At 50.0% G+C, this 14,744-nt stretch overlaps 1 protein-coding gene across 1 annotated transcript; it reads right to left on the bottom strand.

Annotated features, from left to right (window-relative positions):
- Nucleotides 1-227: 227 nt before the first annotated feature.
- On the bottom strand, nt 228-14,324 carry TCF15 (transcription factor 15). The gene is made up of 2 exons (XM_081196768.1): nt 13,714-14,324; nt 228-831 (listed from the first exon to the last, which is right to left on the bottom strand). The coding sequence occupies exons 1-2, from the start codon at nt 14,206-14,208 to the stop codon at nt 754-756; spliced, it is 573 nt and encodes a 190-aa protein (XP_081052894.1). The 5' UTR covers nt 14,209-14,324; the 3' UTR covers nt 228-753.
- Between the last annotated feature and the right edge of the window lie 420 nt (nt 14,325-14,744).

Raw genomic sequence — 14,744 nt, 5'->3', positions numbered from 1 at the left:
AACATTACGGAAATCTGTTCCCTGATAACGCCCAATCTTAGGCTGCTTCCAGCTTGCTGCAGCTTCAGTTCATTCTGCTCTTTAGCTTTGCTTTATTTTATTGAGAACCATTTCATTTTTATTAGTAAGTGGGGTGGGGGCCAAGCCAAGCTCTCCTTAGTGGGATGAGCCTCTGAGAATAAAGGAAGACTCCGGGACGCAGCAGCAAACAGAGAGTCACCCGAGGATGTGAAAAATAACTTTATTTTCGAGCCCTGCTGAATGAGGAAATAACAACAACTACCGACAGCGATCATACGGACCAGCAATCATCTTGGATAAAGCTCTGTTTCAACGTTGTCCGTTCGAAAGTAGGCTAGAGGTCTCAGGAGCCCCTGCCACCCCCCCGGGATCCACTAAGTTCTCGTGCCCTCTCCCCTACTGGAAAAGCACCGGTGGCGGAGTGACTCCTCCTGGATCTGGGCGGAAGTCCAAGGAATGGCTTGTCCGTCTCTCCTTGGCAAACCACAATCCCTCGTTGCGCCGCAGCTCGGTTCGGGGGGGGGGGAGGTTTCGTTCCCACCCTCTCCCGTCTCCCCCGAGTCCGCAGGGCCAGCTTCCCCGTCGTCTTGGAGATTGTCACCCGCCAGCACCGAGCCCACCCTGGTTCCAGTCACCCTACCCTCTCGCCCCAGTCAGGAACTTCCAACTCAAGCCGCCCCAGGCGTCAAGCCCACCATGGCTTCTCAGACAGGCGGTTGTCTCTGCTTCGTCTCATCTCCGCAGCACCTTCAGGTGGCTCACGCCTCTTGCCTTCAGGCAGTTGCCCCTGCCCAGATCCCGGCGGATGCCCTGGAAGGAAGGCAGAGAAAGCGTTGAAAGAAGTGCCGGACCTGCCCAAGGCTGTGGGGTCCAGTGGTTGGAGTCAGTGCTAGGAATTCCCCAGACACCAAATTACGCTAGTAGGACTACAAGAAGTTTTGGAAGAAGAAATATACGAAGCGTTACAAAGTAGGAAAAGATAGGCATATTGGTTATGAGTTTGAAATGTAATAGGGGAAATAAGAAATGCATACTAAGAGATTAGATTGGAAAATTTTCAGACAGGGCTGGTGGAAGTCAAAAAAATTGAATAAGATGTAAAAGTATGTTTAATTACTGTTGAAAATGATACGTTGAAAAACTAATAAAAAATTATATATAAAAAAATAAATTCCCCAGGCACCAGGTGCATTTTGCGACTGGCACTGGCCCAATCGTGACCACATGGAGATTTCTGGATGCCAGGCTAGTGACTGACATCTGGCTGGCCCCTCTAGCTTTCTTAAGCAGGTCAGTGGAAAAGCTTATTTATTGAATTTATACCCTGCCTTTTCCTCTTTAGTTAATCCCTACGACAACCCTGTGAGGTAGGCGAAGACCCTAATCTCCCAGGTCCAAGTCTGACACTCTAATCACTACACCACACTGCCTTCCTAGAGTCCTTCTGCTCTGTGGCAGCTACATAAATGAAGTAGGCAATGGGTGAATGGGTGGCGCTGTGGGTAAAAACACAGAGCCTAGGACTTGCCGATCGCATGGTCGGCGGTTCGAATACCCGCGGCGGGGTGAGCTCCCATCGTTCGGTCCCAGCTCCTGCCCACCTAGCAGTTGGAAAGTACGTCAAAGTGCAAGTAGATAAATAGGTACCGCTTTATAGCGGGAAGGTAAACGGCGTTTCCGTGTGCTGCTCTGGTGCCAGTTCACCGGAGCAGCTTCATCACGCTGGCCACGTGACCCGGAAGTGTCTGCGGACAGCGCTGGCTCCCGGCCTCTAGAGTGAGATGAGCGCACAACCCTAGAGTCTGTCAAGACTGGCCCGTACGGGCAGGGGTACCTTTACCTTTCCTCCCCAGCCAAGACCGGGCTCAGGGCAGCTAACACCCAATATAAAAACAATTGATTGAAATACAACTTAAAAACAAGTTTAAAATACAACATTAAAACACAGCCTCATTTCAGTGGAAACTCAAATCAAAAACTTTTTTGGGGATGAAAACGTCAAGTCTTCACCAAGGCTAACTATCCAGACTGGTCCTACATGGGCCAGAAAAAAGCCAGGGAAGTCCCCAAATAGGAGTTCCATATAAATAAATATTGGTAAAGCAAATTGTCATTTAGAGAAGGATCTGAAATATTTTCCTTGAAGCTTGTTGTTTCTCGATTGTTTTGTGTTATGTTTTAAGGTAAACAGCACTGAATATTTTTTCCCTTAAAATTCAAAGCTGTATAGAAATGAAATGAATAATAATAGCAATAAATCTCAACAAGGAAAAATGGGGAAAACGGGAAACATTCCGTTGTGGCAGCTGTAACCTAAGGTGCTATTTGGCGATTAGCTTCTATATTTCAGTTTCTAACAGTTTCAGTTAGAGTGCTAGACTAGGAGCTGTGGAAGACCAGGGTCATAGCTGTCAAGCGTCCCTTATTTGGCGGGACAGCCCCTTATCCCAGCGCCATGTCCCGCTGCTGTCCCTTATTGGTGATGTCCCTTAAATAAGCTCCTGAAAGTAATGGGGCCCTTTCTATGTCCAGCTGTGCTTTGTCAAGAACGAATTGTTGCTGTGTTTTTTGTGTTGAATATATGCTATATGGTAATTTATGGAACTAACAGGTATCTAAAGCCATTTGCACGCAACAAAATACGTATTTTATCAAAGTAATTGTTGATCCCTTATTTTGGCTGCTTATCCCTTATTTTCGAGGCTGCTGGTCCCTTATTTTCAAATCTGTAAGTTGACAGCTATGACCAGGGTTTGCACCCCCACTCTGCCATGAAGCTCAATGGGTAGTGACTGAGGGGAGGGGCATCACTCCCCTTCAGCCTAACCTAACTCACAGGGTTGTTGTGCGGATTAAATGGGGGTGGGGGGTGGGGAGAACCATCCATGCCACACTGAGCTCCCTGGAGAGGAAGCAGAAACGTAGCAAGTAAAGCAATTCACCTGCATTGTCTTGCAACAGTCACAACAACCCCCCAAGGTAGGCCAATGTTATTAGACGCGTGTTGGAGGGGGCCTGAAGTCACCCACTCACCCGGTGGACTCACAAGCCTGAAATTGCGGCAGGCTCCCCCATTTGAACCTCAGCTTCTTAGTCACTACGCCAGGGTGGGGGACTCTTTTCAGACAATAATAACAAGAATAAATTTTTATTTATACCCCGCCCTTCCCGGTTCAAAAACCGGGCTCAGGGTGGCTAACAACAAATTTTAAACACTTAATTGCTGCAACAAAAAACAGCATAAAACATGAATAACAATCAATTCAGAATTCAAAAATCAATTTAGGGGGGAAATCCATCCAATAAACATTAGATGATCACCAGGGCTAGCTGGCTAAATTAGTCCTATTTGGGCCAGCAAGGAGACCAGGGGAGAATTAGTTGTGGGATCCCAGAGAGGATAATCTTCATAAAATGGGGAGGGGGAGGGAAGATCAGACTAAGTTCAAATTGAAAGCCAGGCGGAATAGCTCTGCCTTACAGGCCCTGTGGAAGGAGGTTAAATCCTGCAGGGCCCTGGTCTCATGGGACAGAGCATTCCACTAGGTCGGAGCCATCACTGAGAAGGCCCTGGCCCTGGTGGAGGATAATCTAGATGGAGGGCCACCTTCCCATCTGTGTAACGTTCCAGGGGCCAAAGAGGGCAGGGCAATCAATGCCTTTTGTACAGAAGCGGCGTCACACAACACTCACTTATCCTCTTTCCAGGCAAGCAAGACGTAACATCTTTTTAGGCAAGCGAAAAGCACTTGAGGATGGGGCAAAATGGGGGTGGTAAAGGGTGGTGTGACCTGGGGAGAGTCCTGGGGGCAAGAGAAATATGCCTGGGGGGGCTACACCTGCCCCCCCAGCTAAGGCTCACCTTCCTGCAGATATAGCCCTAAGCTGCATGTTGCACTGCATAAGAGGTTTTTAACTAATGAACTCTGAATAGGGGTCACATTTTGGGACAATCCAGATTGGTACTGTGACCATAGGCGCCGACTCCATGGGGCCTGAGGGGGCCCGAGCCCCCTCAAAAATTCGTTTGGGGGGCTCCGCCCCCCCAATAATCTCGGGCACCCCTCCAGCAGAGCGCCACCGCCGCCCCTCCCCCAGCCCAAAATGCACAGGGTCGGGCTGCATGCCTCCTGCCCTCCCTCCCGAGCAAAAGCTCCACCCAATTTCCTTCGGAGCTGATTAATAGGCGCAGCACGCTCTCCCCTATTCGCTCACGAGGAGGCGGCGCCACTTTATCTGCATATTCATGAGCTTATTTATTATTCATGAGCTTTCCCGCCCCCCCCCCAATATTTTTTATAAGTCCGCGCCCCTGACTGTGACACTCCCTCCCCAAAACCCCTAGCAATATTTCCTTTCGTTTATGAACAGCAGCTGCAAGAAAAGAAAAAGGCAAAAAGCTAATTACAAACCAATGCATGCAAAGATACAGTGGCGTAGCGTGGGGGGTGCAGGGGGGCCCGGCCGCACCGGGCGCAACATCTGGGGGTTAGGGTTAGGGGGCGCAAATCCACGGGTTAGGGGGCGCAAATCCACGGGTTAGGGGGCGCAAATTACTTGCCTTGCCCCGGGTGCTGACAACCCACGCTACGCCACTGCAAAGATAATTATCTGTGCCAGGGGTTGGGTGAGACCATTCCCACCTCTCAAACCACATCCACCTGCCCACCAGTTGCTGTCACTCTGCAGTCCTGCAGAGATCAGGATTAACTCCCTACTCACCAACTGGGGAGCAGAGAGTTCGGTCTGGGTGGGTGAGGCTTTGCCAGGCTAGTTTAAGCCTTTTGCCACTTGGCACCCCAAGGTCATTCACGGCAGCCGAGCTGGCTTGGAAGGCACCTTGTTCTCCAGCCTCAACCTTCTCCTGCAAAGCACCATTTGATTCATTTCAAGGGAACATCTCAGCCCAGCAGCCAGTGCTCATGCGATCCGAATGCCTTGGCAGAGGCGGTTTTAGAGTGGGGCACCCGGTTTGGCCGCAGCAGGCACCACTGCAATGCTGCAGAACAGAGCGCAAGAGGTGTGGGTCGCCAAATTTTAGTGCCACGCAGGGTGCTGCTGACGTTTGAGAGCCAGAATCCTGCCACTGGTCTCAGAACAGGGTCATTACTAGGTATTGAAAAGGCTCAGGGTATGTGTGTTACTTAAAGTGTAGAGATAGGTAAAGGTAAAGGGACCCCTGACCATTAGGTCCAGTCGTGACCGACTCTGGGGTTGTGGTGCTCATCTCGCTTTATTGGCCAAGGGAGCCAGCGTACAGCTTCCGGGTCCTGTGGCTAGCAGGACTAAGCCGCTTCTGGCGAACCAGAGCAGTGCACGGAAATGCCGTTTTCCTTCCCGCCGGAGCGGTACCTATTTATCTTCTTGCACTTTGACGTGCTTTCGAACTGCTAGGTGGGCAGGAGCTGGGACCGAGCAAACGGAGCTCACCCCGTTGCGGGGATTCGAACCGCCAACCTTCTGATTGGCAAGTCCTAGGCTCTGTGGTTTAACCCACAGCGCCACCCGCGTCCCCAAAGTGTGGAGATATCTCTGGGCAAATTAAGACGGCAAGTAGCTGGGGTCTCACCAGCACTGTAAGCAAAGTGAAAATAACGCTTTCTAAAGCCTGGTTGAAAGACGCACGATTCAGTCACCCTGGGCCAACCTCTAACAACACCCATGTCCCAGAATTCTCTAGGGCATCTGCTCTCAAAGTGGGTGGTACTGCCTCCTGGGTGGGGTGTGGATTACTTATGGGGTCACCAAAAGACAAGGGGGCAAGAGGTGTAGCTGTTAATGACTATTAGACTTTGGGAAACCTGGTACCACTGGGTCAAGTTCATCAGTTCTGTTGAATTTAAGTTTAATGCAACAGGAAATGATGATCTTGACCCAGTAATACCAGGTTTTCCAAAGTCTGATAATCATTCACACCTCCAGCTTTAATTGCATTGTGAGTAAGTGTGCAGTTGCTTCTGTTCTGAATTTTATTGTGCTATAATCTTTCTTAGTGGGTTGTGCTATTCTGAATAATGCCTTCACACACACACATAGGAACAACCTAGGATTCCAGATCAGCCCAACAGCAGCGTTGGTCATCAGTCACCTGACCTCTGGTCAGTTTTGTCGCTGCTGATCACCAGGAGGGTAAGGGGTAGGGGTGAAGCTGGGGTGAGGTTTGCCCAGTGCAGATTTGCTGGAGGGAATGCCAATTGGGCTCCACCTGTGTGATTGCAGAGCGCCAACCTTGCCGCTACCTCACCTTCTCCTGCTGCCTCCCAGTAAGCATAAGAATGCAAGAGCCTGCTAGATCATGTCAATGGCCATCTAATCCAGCATCAATAATAATAATAATAATAATAATAATAATAATAATAATAATAATATTTTTATTTATACCCCGCCCTTCCCGGTTCAAAAACTGGGCTCACGGCGGCTAACAACAAATTATAAAATTATCATTATAAAAGCAGCATAAAATACAGTATAAAAACATGAATAACAATAAAATTCAAAAATCAATTTAGGGGAAATAAACATTAGGTAATCCCCAGGGCTAGCTGGCTGAATTGGTCCTACTTGGGCCAGCGAGGGGAGAATTAGCTGTGGAGTCTCAGAGCGGGTGATCTTCATAAAAGGGTAGGGGGAGGGAAGAGAAGGGAAATAAAAGATCGGGCTGAATTCAAATTAAAGGCCAGGTGGAATAGCTCTGTCTTACAGGCCTGACGGAAGGAGGTTAAATCCTGCAGGGCCCTGGTCTCATGGGGCAGAGCATTCCACCAGGTCGGAGCCATCACTGAGAAGGCCCTGGCCCTGGTGGAGGATAGTCTGACTTCCTTATGGACCTCTAAACTATGGTTGTTCATGGACCTTAAGGTTCTCTGAGGGGCAGACCAGGAAAGGCAGTCCTGTAAGTATGAGGGCCCTAAGCCACAAAGGGCTTAACTGCAGAGTTCATGGGTTCATGCATCCAATTGATGCTGACAAATTTTCAAAAGGGCTTTAAAATCCAATGACAAGGACTTGCAAAGTGGAGCAGAAATGTAGAGAAATGAATTTTTCAGGCTACTTATTTTCCCAACCTTAAATACAGAAACTGAAAGAACAAACGCCTTTGCTTTTCAAACTTGGGGGAGGAGAGGCTTTTGCAGGGGAAGCAGGCACACCACATGGAACCTGGGAATCTGCCTTGCACTGTGAGTCTGGCCTCTTGGCTCCACCAAGCTCACTGCTGCCCGCAGCAACTGGCAGAGACCCTTCAGGACTCCAGGCAGGGGTCATTCCCTGGAGATAGCAGGGATTGAACCCAGAACCTTCTGCACGCACAACTCATAAAAGTTGATCTACCATCTCCCCCCCTTTCAGCAACGTGCCGTGGGGCAGCGGGGTTGCCATCTCTGGTTGGAGAAAGCGCATAGCCAGCATGTTCCAGCATGTGACGTGCGGGAGGAGATGCGCCCAGACCTTAAGGGACTAAGAGCAACGGCCGTTTTGGCAGAAGGGGGCATGGGACCTGGAGCGTCGCCCTTCCTGCCTTTCCCCGCCAGGAGTCTTGCTTATGGCCTCACAGAAGGTTGCCATGGCGAAGGTCATGATGTCATCGCCAGCTGGGGAATAGCCGGAAGCCGGAGCGAGTCTGGAATGACAGCCAGCTCCCAGGCTGAGCCCTGGATTAAGGCTCTCCTCCAGTCACTTTGGAAATCCAAAAGGTCGCACTCCTTCCCAGCACTTAGAAAGAAAATTTTTCGATCGAGCCATTTTTTCAAAACAAAACACAAGGGTATCCTGGGCTCCCCTCATCGTCTTCTCCATTTTTGGAAGTTGAAACTACCGTGGCTTGAAGGACAAGACCCACACACAGCTGTGGTCCTGCCAACATTCCCCTCTCTCCTTCCAACAATCTGTGAGGTTGCTTTACACTACAGATCCCATCATCTCTGATCATTGGCCATGGTGGCTGGGGAAGAGTTGCAGTTGCAGAGCATCTGGAGGGCACTGGATTGGTGAAGGTTGCTTAATATTTGGAGCAGAGCATTGCTCTTCGGAGATCAATACAGTTGTCTGTTTGCTGACCACCAGATGTCTTTCTCTGCAACCAGAGATGCTAGACTGGGCATTACACATAAAACCCATGTGCTCTTCCAGTAAATAGAAGCTATTGAATGGAGCTGCTAATCACAGAATTGTAGCATTGGGAGCGACTACGAGAATCATCTAGTCCAGGCAAAAGCAAACTCGGCCCTCCAGATGTTTTGGGACTACAATTCCCATCATCCCTGACCACTGGTCCTGTTAGCTATGGGTGATGGGAGTTGTAGTCCCAAAACACCTGGAGGGCTGAGTTTGCCTATGCCTGATCTTGTCCAACTCCCTACAGCGCAGGAATGTTCAATACGATTTTATTCCTGCTGCTGGATTCTACATTTTGGCTGTACAATTCAGCTGAATGTCATGCTGTGAAAACGTCATGTTAAAAGGCACTGCTCCCAACAAAATTGAATTCCCTTGACAGCCCGTTAAAGTGCTGCAAAGACCCAAAGATGAGGAGATGATACATGCGTCCTGATTACTGAGGCTAGACTCCACAGAGACACAATCAGTATCCCTGTGAAGCTCACCTGCTGTTAGTGGTGCTGTTAGCATCTAGGAACCCCGATAAGGAACCCAGGATGCTGCAGATGCAGATCAAAATAGAATCACAGAATGAGGACCCCTCATCTAGTCCAATCCCTTGCAATGCAGGAATTCTGCCCACAGCTGTTCCTGGGTGGGCTCAGACCACCAACTTTCTAGTTAACAGCCAGTCACACAGCCCCATTCTGCCACAGAAGGTCCAGTTAGCATGGAATTGTCTAGTCTGCTGAGACCCTCCCTGCCTGCGCACTGTCTCGCCAGAGTGGTGCATGCTCTGGTTATCTCCCGCTTGGACTACTGCAGTGTGCTCTACGTGGGGCTCCCTTTGAAGGAGACCCGGAAACCACAACTAATCCAGAATGTGGCAGATAGACTGGTGACTGGGAGCAGCCACCGAGACCACATAACACCGGGCTTGAAAGACTTACATTGGCTCCCAGTACGTTTCTGAGCACAATTCAAAGTGTTGGTGCTGACCTTTAAAACCCTAAACTGCCTCGGCCTAGTATACCTGAAGGAGCGTCTCCACCCCCATCATTCGGCCCGGACACCGAGGTCCAGTTCCGAGGTCTTCTGGTGGTTCCCTCACTGGGGGAAGTGAGGTTACAGGGAACCAGACAAAGGGCCTTCTCGGTGGTGGCGCCCGCCCTCTGGAACACCCTCCCATCAAATGTCAAGAAAATAAACAACTATCTGACTTTTAGAAGACATCTGAAGGCAGCCCTCTTTAGGGAAGTTTTTAACGTTTGATTTTTCATTGTGTTTTTAATATTCTGTTGGGAGCTGCCCAGCATGGCTGGGGAGACCCAGCCAGATGAACTAGGTATAAGTAATAAATAAATTATTATTATTTATTATTAATAATATTAGCTCGGTCTTAGGCAGAGCATCATGCCTATGCCTGAACGGGTAACACATCATATGGGGACTTCCGGTGAGGAAAAATGGCGGGCGCCACGGCAGCGCATAGCTCCTGAAGCCAGCCAGAGCCAACTGCGCTACCAGGCTGGCTCCGGGCTGCTGAGGTTGCTGCTGCCACGTTTCCCGGGGACAGATTTGCAAATCTGGGGACATTCTGGGGACAGATTTGCAAATCCGGGGAGTGTTCCCTGGAACCAGAGACGTCTGGTAACCCTAGCCTACAAGGTTTCAGAAGACAGCAAAAGCTCGTTCATAAAAGATGCTCCAAGGCTCACGCATTGGTGCAAATCCTTCAGTCCCCTCGGGAGATGCAAGCGTGAAATGTTTGCTGGTGCAAAAGAGCATCAGTATAAAACTGACCTGCAGACATTAAACAGGCTTGGCCTAAAGAATTTTTAGGCAACTCAACAGAATGACCCCTTCCTCCCCATGTTGTTGTCATGCTAGAGATCAAGGGGCAAGCCCCAGTTTTCATAATAGGGTACCAAACCCACCAAAATCAATGGGGAGTCCCTAGATCGGGGTGGAGAACCTTTGGCCCTCCATAACGCTAAAGGCCACCGTCACCCAATGGTGATGGTATGCTGGCTCCCCCAGCCATTACTGAATATATATAGGCTGGTTCAGACATTACAATAGCCCATGGTTTGTACTAGCCATAGACTATTGCATGTTCTGCATCAGACACACACAAGCCAACCATGGTTTGTTATTCTTCCTTCTACCTCTGTCTGCCCAAAGACCTCCTGGTTGCCATTCCACAAGCAGTAGACTCTGTGGCTGATGCAACTGCCCAGGCCATGGCAGTGCTGAGCTACAGTTTGCTCTCTCTCTCTATATATATATATAAACCCAAACTAACCCCCGCTTGCAAGCAACCTTATAAAGGAATATCGGAAGCAGCCTTATTATACTAAATCAGGACAAAGAACAACAACAAGAGTCCCTACAGCAAACACAACAAAACATTATTTGGAACCAGGATATCTCTTCAGGAACTGAATGTTATCACTTTCTCCATTGACAACTGAGAAAACAAAGTGAACTGGAAAAGACTGAGCAGCTGAAACGGATTTTTGTCTACCGTTGTGAGTCTTCTTGGTGTTTTGTTCCCGTATCTCCATTGAAACATATATATTCAGTGTAATTTGAAAATCGGGTTTTCAGGAAAAAAACAGGGAACCATGCCTGATCTAACCAACTCCTCCTACAAGGAAATACAGCTCGGACTGGCGATGCCTCCAGACCATCTGTTTCGTACACCAGAATTTCAGGTGTGCGAAAATAAAATGGATTTAATGGTTATGTTGTCCTGGCACAACAAAACCACTTTTGAAACAAGCACTTGGAAAGTGGATCGAAAAGTGTGGAGCGCCTGAATGGGAAGATGTAGAGACACTCCCCCTGCCACACAGAACAGGATGAGTGCTCAATAAATACTTGGCACACCCTAACCACCATATAAGCCAGCCTTTCTGAACCTGTGAGTCCCCAGATGTTGCTGAACTACAACTCCCATCACCCCTAGCTAGCAAGGCCAGAGCTCAGTGATGGTGGGAGTTGTAGTCCAACAACATCTGAGGACCCACAGGTTGCGAACCGCTGAAAGTAATGGGTAGGCAAACTAAGGCCCGGGGGCCGGATCCAGCCCAATCGCCTTCTAAATCCGTCCCGAGGACGGTCCGGGAATCAGCATGTCTTTACATGAGTAGAATGTGTGCTTTTATTTAAAATGCATTTCTGGGTTATTTGTGGGGCCTGTCTGGTGTTTTTACACGAGTAGAATGTGTGCTTTTATTTAAATTGCATCTCTGGGTTATTTGTGGGGCACAGGAATAAATTCATCTTTTGCACCAAAATATAGTCCGGCCCCCCACAAAATCTGAGGGACAGTGGATCAGCCCCCTGCTGAAAAAGTTTGCTGACCCCTGATATAAGCAAATCAGGGTGAATGCTGTGCAAAATTGGTTGTCTGTAAGAGGCTCAAATATTTTGAGGATGTGTTGGTTGCGCTAACTACCTTGAAAGACAAAAACTGCCCAGCTGGATCAGACCAAAGATCATTTGACTCCAGGATCCTGTTTTATGCAAGTGGCCCACCAGCAAGTTATGAAGGCCAAAGCCTCCTCATCTCCCTGCTGTCAGAAGAGTGGACTACGTCCAGGAGGGCCAGTCTAGTAGAGATGGAAGCCATGTCTGACTACAGCCCCCCATTCACTATTTTGCAGTGGGGAGATGCAGGAAATAGATGGAAAACAGGCGGTATATGCAAACACTCAGCACTAATGCTGTGCCTTGCTATCCTAGAGGTTTGTGGTTAGAGTGTCCGATTACAACCTCTGCCATGGAGCTTCACTGGGTGACCTTGGGCCAATGATAGCCCCTCAGTCTAACCTACTTCACAGGGTTGATGTGGAGATTAAATGAAGAGAGGGGAGATGTATGCCACACTTGAGGAGGAGCAAAAGTTGGGGTATAAATGCAATCAGTAAAAAGAATTGTAAAGGGCTGGTGTTAGATCAGGACCCAGACTAATTCATCAATGAACTAAGGGCTAGCCACCATCTCCCAACCTCAGTCTACCCATCTGCACAAAGGGGGATAAACTTCTAGCGTTGGACGTTTCCGCACTGAAGCCTTTGGAGAAGCCAGGAATTCCAACGTTTTCCCCCCAACCTGGTGAGTGCAGGTGTACACCCCTGTTTAAACAGTAAGAGGAAAGCATTCTGCGCATGTCCAGAGACACCCTCTCCTGATGAGCACTTACTGTTCCCAACCCTAACCCTGCGGGAAGCCATCTAATTAGACTTTAATTTGATTCTGACCTGTTTCTAGGAAGTAATTTAATTATTGTTTGATTTTATACCAATGTTATATATTTGATGTTAGCTGCCCTGAGCCCGACTTTGGCCGGGGAGGGTGAGATATAAATAAAAGTTGTTATTTATTTATTATTTATTTATTTATTTATTTATTATTATTATTGTTATTATTATTATCATCATCATCATCACATTTGATTCAAGTCTTAGCTCTGGCCCTGAACAGAGGGTTTGGAGTCAAGCACTGTTTGTCGCAGTCTATAAAAAGCACAAACACATAAAATGAAGAACCAACTGTGCTGGCCTGATTGGAATCCCCTCAGCTGATAGGAGGAGGCGATTGCCTACCTCCCACCTAGGGTTTTCACAGGAGAAGCAAAACTGACCTGTGTGTAAGGGAACAATCTGCTAGCTCCCTGGGAAATGAGGGCTTTTATAAACCTCCCCACCCTGGAGAGTTGCTTCTGAATGCCAGGCCCCTGCCTTGCAACAGGGGCCACGATTGCCAAACAAAGCGTGCCTCTGAGCATGCACAGAGTGCTGCTGAGTAATTGCTTCCAGGCATGGGTGTAGCCAAGGAGGGGGAGGGGGGCAATAGAAATACAGTGGTACTTCGGGGTTAAGAACTTAATTTGTTCCAGAGGTCCATTCTTAACCTGAAACTGTTCTTCACCTAAGGGCACTGTGGGCTAAACCACAGAGCCTAGGACTTGCCAATCAGAAGGTTGGCGGTTCGAATCCCCGTGACGGGGTGAGCTCCCGTTGCTCGGTCCCTGCTCCTGCCAACCTAGCAGTTCGAAAGCACGTCAAAGTGCAAGTAGATAAATAGGTATCGCTCCGGCGGGAAAGTAAATGGTGCGCTGCTCTGGTTTGCCAGAAGCGGCTTACTCATGCTGGCCAGATGACCCGGAAGCTGGACACCGGCTCCCTTGGCCAATAAAGCAAGATGAGTGCCGCAACCCCAGAGTCAGTCACGACTGGACCTAATGGTCAGGGGTCCCTTTACCTTTACCACTTTAGTTAATGGGGCCTACTGCTGCCACTGTGCCGCCAGAGCAAGATTTCTGTTCTCATCCTGAAGCAAAGTTCTTAACCCGAGGTACTATTTCTGGGTTAGCAGAGTCTGTAACCTGAAGTGTATGTAACCCGAGGTACCACTGTACTTAACTGACCCATCGGGTCGGTTCTGCCCCTCCAGCAAGTCTCTCCCCCCCCCCCCCAAATCCTGGCTATGCCCATGCTTCCAGATGAAGGATTAGGGACCCGAGGGCTGAGCGCTTCTAAGCTATCCTGGACTCCCGCAGCCGCAGCCCCCTCGGGCAGCAGGACTCACCCCCTTCCTCTGGTTGCTGAGGCAGAAGGTGCAGATGCTGCGCGGCTGCTTGCCCGGCTCCATCACGTCTCCCTTGGCCCCGCACAGGGCGCGGAAGCAGGGCTGCCCGTCGTCGGCGCCGTCGCCCAGGAGCAGCACGTTGGCGAGGTGCGCGATGTAGCTGGACGCCAGGCGCAGCGTCTCGATCTTGGACAGTTTTCTGTCCACCGGCTCGGTGGGGATGAGGGTGCGCAGCGCCGTGAAGGCGGTGTTCACGCTCTGCGTCCGGTCCCGCTCGCGCGCGTTGGCCGCCTGCCGCTGCTTGACCACCACCACCGGCCCGCCGGACGGCCGGGCAGCGGCTGGACAGCAGCCGAAGGAGCGCTCCGACGCGTCGCTGCTGCCGCCGCTGCGCGCCTCCTCGTCGTCCTCCGACGCGTCGTCCTCCTCCGACAGCAGGCGCAGCTCCGGGTACAGGACGCGCGCCGCCACCGGGCGCAGCAGCGCGAACGCCATGGCCGCGCCGTCGGGGGTGGGAGGAAAGGAGAGCCGCCGCTTCTCTGCAACGGCCCGAGCCCCGCGGAGGCGCGTCCGACGCGGGGAAACTCTCGCCGACGCCTCGCCGCGCGTCCCGGAGCCGCGCTCTGCGGGGCTCGCCAAGGCGCCGTCTAGATATAGCTATAAAAGGCGCAGGGCGGAGGCGAGCGGCCACGGTGGAATGCGCGCCGGCCAATCGCGGCGCGGGGAGCGGAGCATCCCTCGCCGGCCCGGCCAATGGGAAGGCGGGTCTGATCCGGTTTCTGGAGCCGTCTGGCCGGGCAAAGGGGATGTGTCGCTGCGTCGCATCCACCGCCAGTGTTTGCGCGGAAGGTTGCCACGCGTCCTGTTATAATACAGGAATGTCCTGTATTTCTTTTATATATATATATAAATAATTTTTATTGAATGATTTTATGTTACAAAAAACAAGACAGCCATACTACCACTAAATATAATTAAGAAATAAAAATTACATACATCAATATTTAGTTTGTTATTTGTTATTTACCGTC

Source organism: Podarcis bocagei (assembly GCF_964188305.1).
Source record: "Podarcis bocagei genome assembly, chromosome: 5".
Lineage (NCBI taxonomy): Eukaryota > Metazoa > Chordata > Lepidosauria > Squamata > Lacertidae > Podarcis > Podarcis bocagei.
This window is presented reverse-complemented; position numbering and strand designations above follow the sequence as displayed.

Coding starts and splice junctions, on each gene's coding strand:
- TCF15 (XM_081196768.1), bottom strand. CDS start 14,208: ATGGCGTTCGCGCTGCTGCGCCCGGTGGCGGCGCGCGTCCTGTACCCG. Junction 832..13,713: donor TCAGCAACCAGAGGAAGGGG/GTGAGTCCTGCT, acceptor CCTTCCTTCCAG/GGCATCCGCCGGGATCTGGG.